General features: G+C 34.8%; 2 protein-coding genes across 2 annotated transcripts in view; both read right to left on the bottom strand.

The window, feature by feature from the left end:
* Positions 1 to 11,955: 11,955 nt before the first annotated feature.
* LOC142345870 (F-box/WD repeat-containing protein 9-like) lies at positions 11,956 to 14,540 on the bottom strand. The gene has a single exon (XM_075398300.1). The coding sequence runs from the start codon at positions 14,048 to 14,050 to the stop codon at positions 12,575 to 12,577; it is 1,476 nt and encodes a 491-aa protein (XP_075254415.1). The 5' UTR covers positions 14,051 to 14,540; the 3' UTR covers positions 11,956 to 12,574.
* An 85-nt stretch (positions 14,541 to 14,625) lies between these two features.
* The window catches only part of LOC142345873 (proteasome subunit alpha type-2-like), a 184,668-nt gene continuing 178,415 nt past the window's right edge, over positions 14,626 to 20,878 (bottom strand). The window contains exon 6 of the mRNA XM_075398302.1: positions 14,626 to 15,016. Coding sequence (XP_075254417.1) covers positions 14,830 to 15,016 — 187 coding nt within the window. The 3' untranslated portion in view covers positions 14,626 to 14,829. The remainder of the gene's footprint in view (positions 15,017 to 20,878) is intronic.

Here is a 20,878-nt window from a genome sequence, read left to right as displayed (position 1 = left end):
AACGTGCCAAAAGTCTATTAAAACTTTGAAAAACTGCCAAAATGTATTGAAAAAACAAGCCGGAGATGTGTTTTTTTGGGTATTTTTGCCAAACCATAAAGTCTTTGATATATTTGGTAACTAAAAAATTCCTGCCCTACCAATTGTTGTACCTGTTATATATACGATCTTCAGCAAATTCTCAAAATTGACTCTGTACGTTGATTTCGTCGTCACGCAAAATCCACTGCCTTTTTCGAACGGTAGCGCCAGTAAATCGTTGGCCATTAGATGGTCGCTTACTTTTTTCTTTCCTTTTTGTCGGAATTTCCCGTGAACTTTTTGTATACCAATTTGAGGCCGCTTAAGTCCCGCAAAACTTCGCGCCCTCTGTGTTGTTTGCACGCAAAATTTGTCATCCTCTGCAGGGAAGTACACTCCGATTTTTTCTCTAACAGGGTGTGCTTATTTCAACTTTATGATTTAAGTTACAAAATTTGGAGTTTTACTTCCATCCATTATCACAAAAATACTATGGGAGCGCTGCCGCAGTGCTCTGTCCTGTCTCACTGACAGTTTATCAAATTTCCAGCTTAGCTGATTTGCAGCCACTGTAGAGTGCTTCCCACTTTCTTGCCTAAAACTCTGAACAACGGATAGTATCAATTCTGGTCTCACATTGGCCTTACATTTTTTGATATTTATTTCCAGTTGCTCCTTGTACAGTTCACGGACCTTTTCAGCCCGTGTTATTTCTTTTTTAAGGAGTCTCAATTGAAAATTTTAAAATTTTGCGCCACTTTTTCATGATTAGTTCTTTTGGAGCGCACACAAGCTCAAAATGTCCGCATGGATGTCATTGCTACCGTTTTGTAAATCTAATTCATTAATTACAGATGATGACGTTATTTAGTGTTTTCAAGAATTTTGCAAAATAAAGTTATTTGCAAAAAGCTGCGGGTCAAGTTTCAATTCTGGTAACCAAGTCGAGCCTTAGTTTTTTGATGAAAAGTGATTACTTGATTATCTTTTCCTATGTTGAAAGATCGCAAAGGCTTAAACGCCATAAATGGTTCTCAAAGGCAGTTTTCGCTACTAAATCTCTTTTTTAGTTACTTGATTGGGAAGAGTTTAGGTTGCTGGTTTGCGTCATATAGGGCTATACAGAGGGCATATTATCATTTCTTTATGCACAAAGGCTGAAATTAGGGCACTGAAAAGTTTTTGGCCTTTATAGAATTGTTTTTAACATTTTAATGTCTGGAATTTTGGCATTTTTTGCATAAAATCTGCTATTTTTTCAAGTCCCCTATAATGTTTGCCAGTTTTTGATTTTTCTTCGGCCTCAAGGGCCAGAAAATATATTCCACGGTCTGATAAAAATTTATTGCATGGTTGTGTGTGCCAAAGGAATTGTTTCAAAAAATTAACATTTCGATTTTTAGCTATTTTGCAATTTTTCGATGAAATTCGCTATTTTTTTTAATTTTTTGAAATTACTTGTTTTTTCCCATTTTTTCTTCCCTCAGTAGCCAGGAAACCTCTTCCGGGATAAACAGGTAAAACCCATTGTGTATTGAGTTTCATTAGAGGCCCAAAGTGGGCTTTATAAGTCGTTTAAGTACTTAGAGTGGTGTAGCTGATGGGATTGTTTTAATTTAAGGCGAAAAGGTCATTTTTAGGAGTTTTTCATGTTTTTGTAATTTTTGTGGCTGACCAGTCTTAGGTTAAAGTTCTTAAAACTTGATGAAGGTTTTTAGCGATACTTACGTGTTATTACCAATTCATGAGCTATATCTTTGGTACCAAAAAGACAAACACAAAAATTTTTTTTTTGTTTTTTCAAGTTTTTGAAAATTGTGTCGTTTTTCGAGTTTTTTTTTACAAAATCTGGTTTTTAGTGTCACTGGAATTGTTTTCAACAATTGGACATTTCGAATTTCAGAAATTTTCTGATAAATTTCTGAAATTTGTCTCAGGTTTCTATGAAAAAGTTTTTCCTTTATTCTGTTTTTCTTGGCTCAATAGCCAGAAAACCTCCTCCAGGTTTTCATAGTAGATTATTACATATTGGCTAGGGTGGCAATGTATTGGTTTTCAACAATTAAAAAGAACAGATTTATTTTTTGAAAATTGAATTTTTTTCTGAAAGTTATTGCTTATCGGTCCTATGAATCAATGAATTTTTTAAGGCTTCGAAATGGTTTACTGGATAGCCTCAAAGATACCAAAATGACTCTGAAGATATTAATATCACAATTTTCAGCAGCATTTAATTAAAATTTCCCGAGTTAATCGATCTTCAAGGGCCAATGATTTTTTTTTAGGTCTTGCGGATATGATCCTGGACCAAATTCAAAGAAAAAAGGTAAATAAAACAATTTTCAAATAGGTATATTTAAAGGGATCAAATTTTGCCTTCGGGGTAAAAGCTTCAAGAGTTTGACAATGACTAATTTTTTTGTTAGTTTTTAGTTTGTTTGCTTGGTTTAGTTTCTAAAAATTTTGAGATGATTTTGTTTGTGTTTTGGCTTGCATTGCTCACCTGATCTGCTGGTCAGGTAAGTTTTTCGTTCAATTCTTTAGATTGTATTTCAGGACTTGATTAAATGTTCACACGCAATTGAACTGCCCGTAGGAACAAACTCTACAACTAGATTTTTCCTCTGGTTTAAAAATGCGTTCGGATCATAACTTGATATGTTTGTCAAATCAAAGAAAAATCTGGATGTTTGCCAGAACTTTTCGTAAAATTAGAAATACTATGGACTTAAGTGTGTTTACTGGGAGGAGCGACATGAATTTTTCGGGGACATGAAAAACATCCTCAAGGTTAATTTGTAGAAAGTTTAGAATACACCGGCGTAGCCGAATTCTGTTCCAGAAAGCCGCTTTAGTTTTTGTACCAGAGACCGGGGCATTTCATGCTAATAGAATTTACGGTCGGTCTTCATTGAAAGGAAGGTCTGATGAAAGTACCAATTGGGTCTGACAAGTGAGACAACCTATATTTTTTCAAAACTGGTTAAACCAAATTGTTCAAAATGAGGGCGTCCCTGTGTTAGAAATGAAGAGCAGCGGTCAGTTTGCAAAAATGATTCGATAGGTAGGGCAGCTTTTCGATTATGGAGTCGGCACGCGAACTCTACAAGGGCTATCAGTTGTCTATATTAATGTTTCTGGAGCTGACTGTGGAGAAAACAGTCGGCGATATGTAGATAACGGTTGGGTAATGAGGCTGGCAGTGACAATGGAGGTTGTACTGGCTAATTGTTGAATACACCTTTACAAAATTTGCAAAAAAATTTTTATCCACTTTTACGCACTTCATCGCAATTTAAGGACGAAGTTAGTCACTTACACAGAAAACGTTAGACCTTTTAACACAGACTCATAACGGCCAATCGGCAAGTTAACTGTTAGAACAAGTTAATAACTGTTCATCAATTCTGCACAATTGCTATGGTTACCCTACACTTAATAATTTTGGAGGGTTAGATGCTCTCTAACTGCAGCATCTAGAAGTCAAATAAAGTGAGTTTGGCATTGAGATAATATGGAGCCTCTTGAAGGTGCACATGTGTCAATTATGTGCTGCTGACATTTGTCGTTACGCTAAAACAAAAATTAGGTTCAAATTCTATGCTTGGAAGACCTACTCTCAAAATTTTGTGACTGCAGTTAGAGCAATTTTATCAACCGAGTAATATTTTGATAGAGAAATGAAATAGGTTATGGTAATATGCGATTTGAATAACTGCGGTTGGAGATATTTGACATCTGATTTATCTGTAAAATGGTTAAATGTAGGACAACCATTGCAGTCGTGCATAGTTGATGACTGGTTATCAGTTTGTTCTGAGAGTTAATGTTACCGAGTGGTGGCAATGAAATCGTGTTGGAAGCTCAAACGTTTTCTGTGTAAGTGATTCATTTCGTCATTAAAATGAGGGGGTAAACTTGAGGAATTTTTTCTTTCCAAATTTTTAGGAGCGATTGGTTTTAGTGATAATTACACAGAGATAGTTTGTCAAGAAAAAAATAGAAGTAAAACAAACATTTCTGACATTAGTTTCAAGAACATTTCTAATTTATATTCATTAAAAATTACTACAAAGTAGACCAAGTACAAAAACAACTAATACCGCAAAAAATGAAGACTGGTTCTGATTTCTTTAGTTGGTTTCAATGCGTACAAGATATATCTTACTGTACTTATTAAAATCAACAAAAAAAATCAAATCAGCCTTCGTTTTTTGCGGATTTAGTTGTTTGTACGGCTCGTTAAACCAGAATCCTCGACCATGAAATTTTTGAACGCCTTAAAATGTCAGTAACGGAGACACCACAGCGGAGAAACGTCTACCGTTAAAAGATTTAATGGGATACTCGAACTTTGTTTTCCAACTGAGAGACATGTATTTTTCATTAATTTTGTGTAGCAAGACAAGCAAAATTACCATATTTGCTAATTAAATTTTATGTCGCGACGTCTTTTTTTGTGTTTCCGATGCTTTCTTGATAGTTTATTCAGAGTTTGTGACTAAGTACAATTAAAAAGCGGATTTATTTAAAATGAACTGGGCGCAAATATTTTGAAGATAACTTACACATTAATTGGACCACAAATTGACCGTAGGAACACACTTTGGAGGAAAACGATTATATTTCTGATATACTCTACAACTATATTTGTCCTCTGGTTTAAAAATGCGCTCGATAATAACTTGACATGTTTGTCAAATCAAAGAAAAATCTGGATGTTTGCCAGAACTTTTCGTAAAATTAGAAATACTATGGACTTAAGTGTGTTTACTGGGAGGAGCGACATGAATTTTTCGGGGACATGGAAAACATCCTCAAGGTTAATTTGTAGAAAGTTTAGAATCCACCGGCGTAGCCGAATTCTGTTCCAGAAAGCCGCTTTAGTTTTTGTACCAGAGACCGGGGCATTTCATGCTAATAGAATTTACGGTCGGTGTTCATTGAAAGGAAGGTCTAATGAAAGTACCAATTGGGTCTGACAAGTGAGGCAACCTATATTTGTTCAAAACTGGTTAAACCAAATTGTTCAAAATGAGGGCGTCCCTGTGTTAGAAATGAAGAGCAGCGGTCAATTTGCGAAAATGATTTGATAGGTAGGGTGGCCTTTTCGATTATGGAGTCGCCACGCGAACTCTACAAGGGCTATCAGTTGTCTATATTAGTGTTTCTGGAGCTGAATAATGAGAAAACAGTCGGCAATATGTAGACAACGGTTGGGTAATGAAGCTGCCAGTGAAAATGGAGGGTATATTGGTTAAATGTTGAAAGAATAAACAATTACAAAATTTGCAAAGGAAAAATTTTACTCACTTTTACCATCGCTTTTTAACGACGAAGTGAATCACTTACACAGAAAAGGTTAGATCTTTTAACACAGACTCATTAACGCCAATCGGTAAAAATAACTCTTGGAAAAAGTTAATAACTGTTCATCAATTTTGGCACGATTGCTATGGTTACCCTAAACTAAATCTTTTTGGAGGATTAGATGCTTTCTACCTGCAGCATCTAGAATTCACATAAAGTGAGTTTGGCATTGAGATTATATGGAGCCTCTTGAAGATGCACCTGTGTCAATTATGTGCTGTTAACAATTGTCGTAACGCTAAAACAGAAATTAGGTTCAAATTCTATGCTTCGAAGACCTAGTCGCAATTTTTTGTGACTGCAGTTGGAGCATTTTTATCGACCGGGTAATATTTTGATAGAGAAATAGGTTGTGGTAATAAGCGATTTGAATTACTGCGTTTGGAGAAATTTGACAACTGGTTTATCTGTAAAATGATTAAGTGTAGGTCGTGCATAGTTGATGACTGGTTATTAGTTTGTTCTGAGAGTTAATGTTACCGAGTGGTGGCAATGAATTCGTGTTGGAAGCTCAAACGTTTTCTGAAGAAATGATTCATTTTGTCATTAAAATGAGGGGGTAAACTTGAGTAGGAATTTTTTCTTTCCTAATTTTTAGGAGAGATTGGTTTTAGTGATAATTACACAGAGGTAGGTTGACAAAAATTTCCAAGGATTTGGGAGTAACTCTCAAGCTTTTCTAACCTTAATTTCGAAAACTTTTCCAAGTTATATTCATTAAAAACTACTACAAAGTAGACCAAGGACACAAACAACTAAAACCGCAAAAAACGAAGACTGGATTTGATTTCTTTCGTTGGTTTCAATACGTACAAGATATATCTTATTGTACGTAATGAAACTAATGAATGAAATCAAAAACAGAAATGAACATAACTTGGAAATATTCTTGAACGTAATGTCAAAAAAACTGGAAAATTGCTTCCAATTTTTTCGGAATTTTTTGGCAACCTACTTTTGTGTAATTACCGTAAGTATGTGGGGCGTTAATGGAGCTCGACCTGAAGTAGCTGGTGCGTTAATGTTGCGCAACCTTAAGTACGTGCTCGTTGATGCTGCTCGTTAAACCAGAATCCTCGAGCGTGTATTTTTTGACCGCCAAAATGTGTCAGTAACGGTGGCACCATAGCGTAGAAATATTTACCGTCAAAAGATTTAATAGGATATTCAAAATTTATTTTTCAACTGAGAAGCATGTATTTTTTATTAAGTTTATGTAGCAAGATCTGCAAAATCACGTTATTTGCTGCTTCAAATTTGTCTGTCGCGACGTTTTTTGTGTTTCCGATGTGTTTTTGATAGTTTATTCAGAGATTGTGACTAAATACACCTAAAAAGTGGATGTTTAAAATGAACTGGGAGCAAATATTTTGAAGATATCTTCACAATAATTGGACAACGTATTAGATGATGTGACCCGCGTCAAAAAATCAACTGACCATGATTATCAGCCCTTCATGGCAGGTTCTTTGAATGGGCAAGATTTCTTTTAAATTATTTGGGTTCTAAATTCTACCTTGTTTTGGTAGTATATTGGAATACATTCAGGATTACTCTTTTTATTAATAAGAAAATACAGTATTTGCTTACTGATAAAGAGATTTCGCATGGCTTTAAAGTTAGCAAGTGATTTATTGTGTCTTGTGAAATTGTATCTCCTATGGGGAAATTTTTTAAGTAAAAAAGTATAAAAGCAGTCGCTTTGAGGTCATATCTATCTCACAGATATTACCTCAAGTGAACCAATAATCTGATCTGTTTAAAAGGAAACACCACACAGGACACAACTCAGTTTTGCGTCGGTTCTTTACTTCTCAAAACCAATTCAAATTTCTGAAAAGTGTACATTTCACATCCCATAAATACGAGGGACCAAAGGTGTTCTGTAAAGGACAGCTACTATGTGGAAGTCGTGAAAGAGTTCAGCGGTATTTCCTGAATTAATGTTGAACAATTCCTTGATATCTGGACATATTGTTTTAAATTTTATCCTAATTAGTTTTGTAAAGGTTTTAATATTCGGATTAAACAGAGATTCCGAGTTTTAGGTCGGTGGCAATTATTTTTCTATTTACTAATAAGGAATTCGATAAAAATATAACCCTGTTACTTACCAATGCGTGCTGGGGATTGTCGATCATCTAAAAACGACAGCGGTGATTTACCATCCGGTAGTTGCCTGGATGGTGTTTTCACGAGCTCAATAACCAGTGTCAACGTTTTAGTTTGAAATGTGTATCTTTATAGAAAATGTTTTCCACTTTCCAGTCTCAGGTAACATTTAAAGTTTAACGGATCTACAATTGCCTGAATGACAGTAAACTCAAATTTAGGATTGTTTCCAGAACTTACCCGATGTTTTTCTGTTTTAGCTCAAAACCAGCGGCCTTATAATTTAAGTTTAAGCGTTGAAAACCTTCGATCAAATTGAAATGAATTTTGTTTGGTTTTGACGTTCAGTTTCCATTGGAGTCATCCAGGCGATCGAATAGCATGAATTGTAATTCTTGATTATACTCCTTCACTGATCCTCAACGCAAAAACACACATCAAGCTTCTATTTCTGTAGCAATTTTTTCAAAATTTGTTGACATAACAGGTATCACAGTCAAACTTATTACCTCTCTTCAGAACAAAATTGTGGCAAAAACTTTTTTGCTAAGAAGGCCACGTTAATCAAATTCCGCTTTCAGACGACCTGAATTTGGTTAAAAAACATGCGCGTCAACAAAAACACCAAAATCACGGGCTTAAAATTACATTCTACAAAATTGTTGACTATATAGGGAAGAGGTGTTTTCCATTTTGTTGACGTAACAGTTATAAAGAATAAATCTATTCTCTCTCCTAAAAGCAATACTGCGAGAAATTTTTAGTAGATAACTTTATTTTCTCAAAACAAATATATTTAGACAAAAGAGTCTTAAGTTAACAACTGAAAGCCTCATATAGATTTAATTATACCATTTAAGAAAGCTAATTGGATCTTTTATTTATTCTTTTATAGATACTCAGTCATCAGACGGCAAAAAGAACAAAAGGTGCGCAAATTATAAGAATTCTATCCAAGATAATGAGAGCCTTGTGAAGCCATAAAAATCAAGACATTTTCTCTGAAAACATATTTAATATTGGGGCTTCAATTTTACATTTGTCAATAATTGATCTTTGATAAGAAAGTTTTCTGGTCCGTAATAAACAAGCAAATACAAAAATTTGCAAATGGATTTCTTAAAAAAGGCATAACCCCAACAGTAACTTAATAATTTACGATTATCACAAACCACGATGAGAACAAATAGCCTCTATATTCGGGCGCTTTCAATAGAAATTAGTACTTGTTTCAATTTAAGCGGCATAGATAATTTAGCAGCAAAAATTTCAATATATAAAAAACATAGCTGACAGATTGCCAAAAAACAGCCGCAATAGCTTTGTAGACTTTCTATCTCAAAAATAGTGTAAAGAACAGAGTAAAAATCTCCTTTTATTACATGTTGAGATGTTACTGTCAAATAACCTTCAATTAGAGTGACACGCTCTCATGAAAAAAATTTTCATCTTTCATTCAAAAAATAGTATAACGAACAGACTAAAAATCTCCTTTTATTAAATGGTGAGATGTTGATTTTTGATTAACAAAGAGTTTAAATTATTGCTGCGTCTATTAGCTGCTCTCAAATATCCTTCAATTAGGGACACACTCACATGACGTTATCTTTTTGAATTAAAGTAAATAATAGTCAATCGCAAAGCGAGGAAAGGAATTTGGAGAGTGAAGTAAGTCACGTGTGACCACAAACTTGATGACAAAAATGAACAAAAAACTCACTCCACTAAGTTTGAAAATTTACTTCAAGCACGCAATTCAGTTGAAATTGCACAAATGAACAAAAACCGATTTGAAGTGATTTTAACGTTATATGGTCGTTACAAATATCTTGATCAAAAAAAACCAAGAGAATGTCAATAATAGCCCTAGCTATAGCTTTGTAGCTATTACTAAAAGATGCATTTTGGATAATGATTGTTTTATGTTAGCTAAAAACCGACGAACTTTTTAATCCAGAACACTCTTAAAGGACGGGGAAATAAAACTAACCCTCTTGAGTTTATTTTTAAAATTTTCAGCAGCTTTTAGGTCTCTACTTCCGACACATTTGAAAAACATGTGGGATAAAGAAATATATCTGCTGCTTTTGAATAAAGCGTTTTGAAAAAAAACCACCTAAATTAGCTGAACTGGTCGGACCAAACGAGTCAGCACACCTCCTCTGTTCATGGGCAAAACCGATAACACTATTGTTCAAATATAAAACAATTTTAAGCAAAATTGAAGCAAAAATAACGGAAAACGAACAAAACGGCGCAAATCATTCCAATGACTAAAATTGAAAAATCTTTTAAATTCTATATTCTACGCTGTACAGGCTTTCTAATGATATCACTCATAATTCTCTACGATGAATATGTCGATCCGCCAAAATTGAAAGAAGACACCTCGTTGCGCATATAGTTCCTCCTCCACGAAACAGTCGGAACAAAAATCCCAATTTTTTGTGTTTAAGTTTTTGTCTTCGATCTCTGTTTCCACTGATTTTAAGAGTCGTAGCCTTGGTTTATTTTCCGCTTTCCATTTTCTGGACATTTTTAAATTCTAAAAACTGTTTTACTTAACTTAATCCGTTTCATTTTCAGCAATCTACAGTGCTTGTCTCCTTAACTTTTTATCTTGATGTCTTGTGGGGTATCTTTATTTCGAGTATTTTAATTGATCACATTTTCTTGACATCAGTTTTCAATTGTAAATTGTTAGTATCAACTATCGTAATTTGAAGACAGATTTGAATCAACAGACGCACGTTTGTCAAATGGCGTTCTAACTAATAGCCGGGGTTGAACTATTATAAACCGTTTCAGTCCAAACGGGAAAATGTGCCTTATAGGGATAAATAATTGCACTCGAGTACTTTAGATGACGTTATTGGAGGACATTATAGACTACTGAGAACTACACAGAAAACGAAAACAATTTCACCGCTTAAAGTTTAGATCAAGCATAACACAAAAAGTCAATGATGCTGAAGTCACTCGAAACGTCAAAAACCGTCAAGCATAAAACATCATTAGTTCGAATTCCGCAAACGAACCGATAGAGAATAATGACTAAAGAAGTCAAGGAGTATTAAAAACCAGACTTACTGTCTAATTTTTCTGAAGTAAACAATTTTTTTTCTCATTACAATCCTCAGGTTAAATATCCAGGTGCTTTCAAATATTTAAATAATTGCCGTATCAGTATAATAATTATTATTATCTTGAAACTTTGGCTGTTTCTTCTCATAGGTAAAAATATGATTTTATCGCTCCTATTTGTCTGTTAACTAGTATTTTCGTGTGCTGATCGCGTAAAGACTCGGTTAAAATTTTTCTGAAAGTTTTACGGTCTACGATTATTACAAAGATATGGTTATGAAGATGACAAATTGTTCCATTTTTCAACGCTTTTCAGGATCAAATATTTGCTACTCAACTTCGTTTTTGTTCGCTTTCTATGGCAATATGATTTGTTCTTTTGCTCTCAAGTTTTTAGGTGACTAGTAAACCTTTTGGAAACTTTCCGATGTTCCCAGTGTCTTAAATATGTTTGAAAATTCACAAATTCAACTTTCGAGTTAAACTATTCGGCTGGAAAAATACGATTTTTAATGAGATCAGTGGAGTGGTCAAAATTTTGACGAAAATGACAAACGTTTATTCCCCAGATAATTTGCCTATTTAGGCAGTTTATGTTTCCTGCTCTACGAGATTGAAACAATATTCCGCTGAAAAAAGATGAGAGTACAATTGACTTTAAAACATCAACTCTCAGTTAAAAGTTTGGTTTTCTAACAAGATACAAAGAACGAATTGCATTAGCCATTATACTTAAAGTGTAGACAACTTTTAAAGTTTAGGTTGGAATCAATTCGTACTCCTAGATATTGACACACATGAGCTGGTTCAATACATTCACCTTAGAAATAAAACCCTGGATCTGAATTAGTATGATTTGTAAAGCATAGTCACTCTTTTATCGGCATTTAATGTGAGTAGATTCTCTGTCAGTTATTTGTCTGTTTCTTGATATTTTTCAATTTTTAATGGCTAATTTCATTACTTTCAACTTTGCAAATAAAACTAGTGTCATCCACTAGTTTTAATTACACTATATAGTTTAAATTTCCATCAGTCATTGCTGAGTGGTTTCCACTTTTGACATTAAGTGAAAACTTCAGATATTAAACCATAACATTAAATTTTGGTTTGGAATTTCCTTTTCTGATAAAACGCTAATTTTTCTACTGTTACTGCTCATGGTGCAACTTGCTCAGACCCTTAGAGACCCGCTCCAGACCTCTTTTTTTTCCAGTTATTAATGTCTAAGAAAAAGCTATCAAATGACTCTGTAACCTTTTAATATATTGGTGCGAAGAGAATATTAAGCTACAGAAATGGATCCAGATCAAGTAAAAGCTGATTTAACTTAATCTAGTATCACACTTAAAGCAAAATGTTCCAATATACCTGACTAAGCCTGTCAATTCAATCTCATGAAGTATTATTCTGAAAATAATGGAAACTACTTCATTCAACGCTAACTGCTATACTAGTATTAATATAGGATAATGAGCTGCATACTTGAGAATAAGCGCACTACGCTATTTGATCTTTTCATAAGATTTCCATTTTTTGAAAAATTACAACTAGGAACAATTAAAGTTTCACAGCTTTTAATAACATTAACTTCAATGTCAAACAAATTTACACTTTATATAAATGATAATCTTTACAAGGCTAAAGTGAAACAATTTTACAAGCTCTAAAACAAAAACAACCAACTAAAATCGGTTGAACTTCTCTCAAACGACAAGTGTGCCGGGGGCATTGTTCAATTGTGCCTTTCTTTAACAGGGAGGTGCATAATGTCTCAGAGGGGCATTGATTTCGGCGAATTTTTGCTTTGACTTTTAGTAGTAAACTGCTGCGAACAAATTTATCTGTTTAAATTCTGAGAGATCGATTTAAATCATGCAAATCAGGAAGTCACGCGTAAAAAGTCAAAGCGTCAGACGATAAATCGTGTAAACAAGACCAACAGAAACCAAATAATTGCTAATAAATTCCGTTTGAGAGCATTTAATCAGTCCTCTTCAATCACGTTAGTGGGCAAGTAAGCGATTAGAGTTTGGTCAGAGCTGGCAGTAACTAAAACTCCCTTCCGATACATTACATCACACACTGTCATCTTATGATCAGTTAGTGTCCTTATCACTGAACCACCTATACATGGTTCGCTAATCTTGACAGTCTTGTCACTCGACCCAGATATTATAGCACCATTGTGGTATTGAACACAGGTCACGTTGTTGCCATGCACTTTCTCTCCCCAAAGATAGCACCCATTTTCAGACTCAATCTTTGGGTCTAAGCAGAAAATTTTCCCTTCTTTACTACTGGCGAGTAGAATTCCATCTTTGCACGATAATGATAATACGATACTTTTGAGTCTAACTTGGTTGACCATTCTATCAGTGCGGATATCGAAGCATTTAATGGTGGAATCCTCGCTCCCTGAGAAGAGATAGTTGTCATTGTAAGTCGCTAAGCACAACACTGCCTTTCTGTGATCACTCTGAGAGATGATTTTTTTCGTCTCTACGGGCGATCGCGAGTCAAAGCAACCAATGAATCTGTTGTACAAACTGTAATACACCACATCGCGTTTCTCATTATTTCCAAACTGAGTCAGAGACAGCACGGCACTTTCCAGTTTATGAGTGAGGAAGCACTCAGCTTTCTCTGTATCCCAGAATTTGACTGTCTTGTCCCACGAACCAGACACCAGAGTCCTGTCTTCATCATTCAGGCCCATTAAACTCCACACCCACCCTGCGTGACCCAAGAACTTTCTACAGAATTTATTTTCCTTCAGTCCCCATTGAATAATCTGTCTATCCCTTCCTCCAGAATAGGCATAACGCGTGTCCCACGAAAGCCACACCGAGTCTATTTCTGCGAAATGCTCGTCTTTATAGATGTTCCACTCATAATTGCCATCTCTCCACATTTTGGCAGTGACTTCTTGTGAGACTGCAGCTTTCTGCCAGAAATGTACATCATTGAAAGTCTCTTCGTCCAATGGAACCAAAGGATAAGCTTTACTATATTCCTCAGACAACCTTCTCTTCCAAACAACCGAATCGTCAATCAGTCTGAACAGTCTTTGACAGGTAAGCGAAACATTACGAACTAAATCTTTGCATGATATATAGTAGAATATTCGCAATAACACCAACGAGGGCAAGTTTTCAAGACTGAGCCTTCCCGCAGTAGATTTCGTCGCTATCTCTGAATGTGAATCTCCACTATTACACATTTCATTCTCAAGGCTAACAGAATGTAGCTGATTTTTCAACACAATCTCCGAGTTTAAAATCTGCTCAGATAAATGAGAATTACTCTCAACTAAATTCTGTTCGAACATTTGCGTGTCTTCTGAATTTGGAATTGGACTTTCGTAGATTGAACCCACAAAGTTCTCTTGGAGTAAACTCTGATCTGGGTCGCAAATATTTGTTGATGGCTCATCCACCGCACTAACATCCTTTGCGGCCATTGCTCAATTTGATTTTGTATTGACAATATTACTTCTAATGCTCGGTCAATAAATATTCACTAAGCTAATTTTGCTTTAAGAGAAATTTCTTGAAATATAATGCAAACTCATTTCGTACAAATGTAACAAAAATGTGTTACGCTGCACAATTCAGAGACTTGTGACTCCCTCAATAGAGCCAGATCGAGTGATTGTGAGGGTGATCTGTGTTAAACTAGACCTACTTGACGTACATACATACTCTCTGAAATGCAGCAAAGCCATATCATACAATGTTTAATTGACTGCTGACTCAGAAAAGGAAAAAGTAACAATAAAACATTAAATTTATTTAAGAGAAAAGGCATAATAACCACAATGCATTTCAGGATTCAATTTCGACACAACTGCAACGAAGCAGATATTTGAGCCAATATTTTACAATTGCAGCACAAACCTGTTTCCTGCTTATAACCCAAGTGCCTATGTTTATGACACATCAATTACAACCAGTGTCTATATTAACAATTATGACTTTTGAACTCTTTTCCATTTGTGTCTAAAACTGTCTTAATCTTATAAATCCTGCACACAGATGCTAAGGACCACAACTTTTCTCCGTATGTATAAGTCGGCTAGGGTAGCGAAAATTGCAGAGGAGGAAACAGTAAGGCTGCAGCTAACAATTGGCCACTGCAGACATTACCATCAAATAAATCTCACAGTATTAAGTCAACATTTACTTGAATCTATCTAGTAACAATGAAGCTGAACAAAGGTAGGAAGGTGTGTAGCATTAGTTATATGGTGTCGAGGTAGTCTTTAATTTCAGATGGCAACAGACGCCTGAATCCGACACCCTCCTCCACCACTCCTATCTCAATGTTGTTCTCGTCCATCTGACCATCGAAGCTCTCCTTCAATGTTAGAATTGCCGTGTGAATTGCATCTTCCAGCTCCAACCCCTCACTTGTCTCTTTCGGACATCTACATTCGAACAATGGATTCTATTTGCAATAACTGACTAATACAACATTAAATAACTTTTCAAAACTTACCCGGCAGATTGCTGGAAAATAGCCGCCGTTGATTCCCATAACCCCGATTTGGATTGAAAGCACAGAAGACGCAAAAATTTTGAAAGTGTTATTTTGATTACACTTTGTAGTTAGACATACCCCTGTTTATTAATGAGAGGATACAGGGGCTGCAATCAATACCAATAGCATTAGAGATGATAACTAAGAGTCATAAGAACGAAATTCAAGTAGCGGCTTCTAAAACTGGGCGCCATGTGGTCAGCCCGTTTCCATTTTTAATTTCTTCTTTTTTTATTACTAACTCTGTTGATTCTAGATTGTTTTGCTGAGCAACCTATGTTAGAAATTTAAGCAGAATGAGAGAAAAGTGAAACTAGCCTAGAAAAATCAAAGAGGAAGTAGAAGTCCAAGAATAGGTTTCACGCAGAAAAACAAAGCAGGATTAGTTTTGAATTAAAAGTGAAACAACTGAACTAACTAAATACAACACAATCAACCTCCTTAGACGAACAGCTGATAGTTGACAAATTACATGCCCAGACGTCCACGAAAATAAATAGAACGCAAAAATAAAACATAGATGGCAAATTGCCAGAAAAAAGCCACAATAGCTTCAGAGATCTGTAGTCTCAAAAAGAAGGTAAAAAGACAGAACAAAAAAGAAACTTAATCTTTTCATTAAGGGCTGAGATGCCTGTCTTCATATAGTCGTAACAAAAATCTTGACAAAATAAAAAAAAAACAAGAGAAGGGCAATAATAGCCCCCGCTATCGCTGTGCGGCTACTAAACAATCCATCTATTCATCAATTAAAAAATATTTTAATTGAATTCATTCAAAACACTTCAGAGACTGCGTAAAAAGACTACCAATGAAGACAAGCAACAATCAGAAGTTCAATAAATGTTCTCCAATTATTTGCAATTAGCTGACTTCCCCGAAAGGATCAATTATGTCTCAATAGAGAGCGAAGGCGACCCGTCATTAACAAAGCTAAACAACAGAACATCAAGTACAATCTCAAAAAAGTGCAAAACAAAAAATGCTCATATTTTTTGACAACAAATGTCAGTCATGAAAACAGTTAGATGATTAAAAACTGAGGATGCCTGTAAGGAAAAAACTCCCGAAGAAGATATACGCCCGTGGATCTCGAATAAGCAAACCATAGTTGATAAACTTTCGGGATGCCACAAGATAAAACAGAGTCCTAAGATTAGATTCGTATCTGTTTTTCCCCATAATAATGGGTATATATATACACAGATAAAAATAGACTTCATCTCAAGTCCAAAGCACCATCTTGACATAATCACATCTCCTGTATATCTCTGCAGCTAAATCATTTGTTTTGTTTTCAATTCTTGCCTTTATTGCCGTTTTCGACAATCTTAACCCTTTTCTGCTTAGTCATATTCTTTCCACAACTGCTTTCACTCAAATCATAATGAACCCACAGACAGGGAAGATCTTGACCTGCACGGGAAAGGCAAAGGGCATGGAGTCCCAATTTTGTGCCGATGATGCACACGAAGGGACTATGCAAATCACTAACGGCGACATACGGACAACTGATGAGCCCGAGCCATTACCCAAAGGAGCAAAGCACGAAAAAGAAAAAGCCCAAAATTGGGAAATTTAGTATGAGAACGGAGTTGCAGAAGCCAAGAATAGATTCCAGCAGGCAGTAAAATTAGACATAACAACCTTAATTGTGGTGAGACAATGAAATTATGCTTTGGCGGCACAGCTGTCGCGACTACAGTTTAGAGAAAAAGTTAATTTAGAAGTTTTCATCGGAGAAAAGCTGTCCAAAAACTACAAGACGCAGTGGAAGAAGTATTAGAGACCCAACTCAAATCGGCGGACCTTCTGAACTGCCAATGAGGCATGACCACTTCGCCGTAGAGTTGCTTCATCCCGCAACAAACTGCACAGAGCTTTCATTAGAGAACAGCTGAGAGACAACGGCAGGAGTGGTTCAGAGGTACCAGCACTGATGCGCTACATTAAAAAAAAGAACCCAACAAAGTAAACTGCTACGGGTACCAGATCCCTCAACATTTTGCAAAAAAATTGCAAGAGGAAGCAGACAGCGCAATGCAGCAAGACAAATGAGACTGGGCGGCACCGATAATGTTGAAGACAGCAGCAGAGTTTTAATCAGTGACCAGAAACGCAAACAAGAGAATCTTCTAGAGTGCTGCACTGAATCTATGTGAGGATCAGCATACCCGCCACCATAGGAGGCTTCCAATGTTCTTTATACTTGATTAGTCTGGAAACCCTCTCTGTCCTAAGATGCACGTAATGGGTATGGCGCTTCAATTTTGAGAGGAAACAGCTGCGACAAGATTCCTCTGGGAACTCGGGTACTCTTATTCTAAAAAAAGAACTCAAGTCCGCACAATTGTGCTCCAGCAATGTCCCCTTTCTATAAATAATATTTTATCCCTCGCATTCTTCATATTCTGCACAACCTTTGTTAGACAGAGAATAAATATCAAAGTAAATGATCCTAAGGTGGAGTCAACAATCCTGTTCAAAGGAAAAAGGACTATGTCGAATCACTTCTAAATATTCCTCAGAAAAAGTGGTTTGATAATTTCTTCGGTAAAAAGCCAATATTTGATTTCTATTCGAAAAAAATTAAAAGCCAACATTAGAAAATGAATAAAATCGCCAGCCTGATATGTTCCAATACATGGCTGCTGATTGCCGGAAGAGCAGCGAAAAAACAAGGCGGCTCGGTAATGTGCGATCGCACATAAAGCTCCGACCCCGCTCATCCACAATTTCGACATAATACTCCAGCAAATGGAGAACAGATAGAAAAACCCAAAAATTCAAGTATTTTTCAAAAACAAATTGTTTTATAAAGGAAAAGATAGCCTCCAAAGCAAATAACTCAGTGGAGTAAAAAATGATGCTTTAAATTATTGAGATCAGCCAATATTAAGAAAGCGAGTCAAGACGAACAGCAAAATCTAACAACAACAACATTGATTACATCAAAAACTTTGTCCGTTTTAAAAAACAAAACTTAATAACAAAGTCTTAATATAGTCAGATAAAACTGAAACTAAACAAAACAACTTGTAATTCGCCAGAAATGATATGGGACCAGTCCATAATAAGGCTTGGTAGAAGTTAGACAATAAACAAAAACAGTAAAGTTGAAAAATTCGCTTATAATTATTGAAATCAATTAAAATCAAAGTAATGAAAACCATTAGAAATCAACTAAAATATCCAATAGGTTTACAATTACCAATGCTTCTATAGGAGGAGATTAACAACTGTCAGTATTATATTGTTTATGCTGTTCCAAAAAGAACAACAAATACACAACCAACAAAAAATCAATTAAAACTTGCCAGAACGCTTTTGAAGCCGTAAAGCCATAATTTGGCCCCCAAACTATCAATTGCACGTTCTTCGAACACTGATGATTAATATGTGACCGCTCATTAATTAAAATGGTCAGAAAATAGACAAGAAAGGGAAAAAGCGCAAAATTGTGCAAACTTAATTTTTTTCGAAAAAAAAATTAATTCCAAAGACATGAAAGCCATTAATTACCAAATGAAATAAAAAATAGGTTCATTTATTCCTCCAAAGGAAGCCACTGAGACTTTCAAATATCCAGAATATGTTTTACGTCTATAAAAGAACGTCAAATATGACAAAAATCAATTTTTTTTTGAAAAACCTGTGTCGAAGCCAGTAAAGGCATAACAAACTTTTTCAAAACATATCGTTTTTGACAACTTCCTTTGACAAAAATAATGTCAAACTTGGCCTGTAATTAGCGAAACTAGGTAACAAACAGACAATAAAAGGAACCGATTTGCGAAATTAATGTTTTTTTTTAATTTTGGAAAAAAATTGTTTTCAAAGTCATGAAAGCCATCAATTATCTACTAATATCAGAATATCGTCTCATCTATTGTTCCATGAAAGCCAATGAGACGAGATCCTTGTACAGGATATTTCAAACAACTAAAAAGACAAAGTAAAAACGACAGTTAAAAAACAAGATTAAAAAGTTCAATTAAATGCTTCGAGAAAGTAGTGTCGAAGCCGTTAAAACCGTAAACCAAATCCTAATGATTTTGATATTATCAATTGTGCCTTATTTCGAAAGTCAATAATGGGCTATATGAACTGTCAATAACGTGATAATTCGACAAAATTAGAAGACATGAAAAAGGGGCAAAAAAGCTAAAAATTAAAAAAACTAAAATCTAGCAGTATCAAAGCCAGAAGACCATAACTTAAGGCGTAAAACCTCGTTAAAGATTAAATTTGAACTCAGTAGAAAGAAGAAGCATTCTTTCATTGCTCACACTAAGCTACAAGTGACTAAGTAAGAAAAAATGGAGACAAAATTCAATAAGCCATTTTTTTTCTTAAAAATCAAATATTTTTAGAAGTCAAAACGACCATAAGCTTTCAAATAACAAAATTTGATACAATGATTTGGAACTAATTAAAAGACCAATTAAACCTATTAATAGTAAGCTTTGATTTGAAATGTTCTGTTATTTAATTAACCTAAAAAAGATCATTTTTTTGTAAAAAAGACCGCCTGAATACAATCAAAATTATTTTTGGATTGTAACAGTCCAAGATTGGTCCAAAACTAGTCCTGATAATGCTGTTTGGCCATTCAGAACACCTAAATTTTCGAATGTAATAGATAGATATTTTTTTAGTTAAAAAATCAAAAACAAATGCTGCGTTTTTGATAATCAACGAGTAAAGTTAGAAAAAAACGGCAAAGTTTTAATTACGGAGCACTCGCAACGGAAGGTGAAGTAGAAATAGCCCCCTTTTGAGTCTACAAAGATTGTGTTAGTGGTGTTTGGGTTTGTACTTCCTGCGAGTTTAATCAAAGTGGACTAAAGGAACTTATTTCGTGCTGTTTTTGATGAAAAAGACTGAAATTTGAAATATTTAGTCAGAATTTTTGCCAAAAAAATTAAATAAAAACAGCCAACAAAAATTTTTTGTCATTAAATAGAAAATCAACAACAATTTCACACAAATTACACAAATAACAATTTTAGCAAAATTAGCAAAATTTTGGTAAAAAAAATCCGGAAAATGTTAATAAACTCAACGGAATTCTCTATTCTCTCGAAAGTTTAAACCTCGATAACTCTCTGGAAAAAACGAAACTCAAAAAAATCTTTTAATTTAACATTCTACAATGGACAAGCTTTCTAATGATACCAGTATCAACTCTCTACGATGAATATATGCTTAAAATTGGAAGAAGTACTAGTTTTTATTGAATGCGCCGCAATATCACGGCTAATTTTCCTATCGTGGTTTTTGATAATCGTAAATTGTCAAGTTATTGTTGGGGTAATGCCTTTTAAAAAAAATTCTTTTAAAAATTTTTGTATTTGCTTATGTTTATTACGGACCAGAATACTTTCTCATCAAAGATCAACTGTTGACAAATTATAAAAATGAAGCCTCAAGATCACATATTATGTTTCCAGACAAAATTGCTTGATTTCTATGGCTTCCACAAGTTTTCAATTATCTTGGATTGAATTCTTATAGTTTGACCAAATTTCAGTCAATTTTTTGAATTTCAATTGCAACAATAGAACGCAAAAAACAAGTTTCAATCAACAAAATTTACTGGAATGGAACTTATCTAGTTCACTACGGAAAAATATGACATCTAAAGTAGAAAAAGCAAAACAAAATTAACACGGAGCCTCGGTAATGTGCGATCGCACATAAAGTTCAGACCCCGAAGGGCACATAAGGTTCCAAACAGAGAGAAAAC

The sequence above is a fragment of the Convolutriloba macropyga genome, chromosome 9 (assembly GCF_964194025.1).
Source record: "Convolutriloba macropyga chromosome 9, txConMacr16.3, whole genome shotgun sequence".
Taxonomy (NCBI): domain Eukaryota; kingdom Metazoa; phylum Xenacoelomorpha; order Acoela; family Convolutidae; genus Convolutriloba; species Convolutriloba macropyga.
The sequence above is the reverse complement of the archived record's forward strand: the minus strand, read 5'-3'. Positions and strand labels throughout refer to the sequence as shown.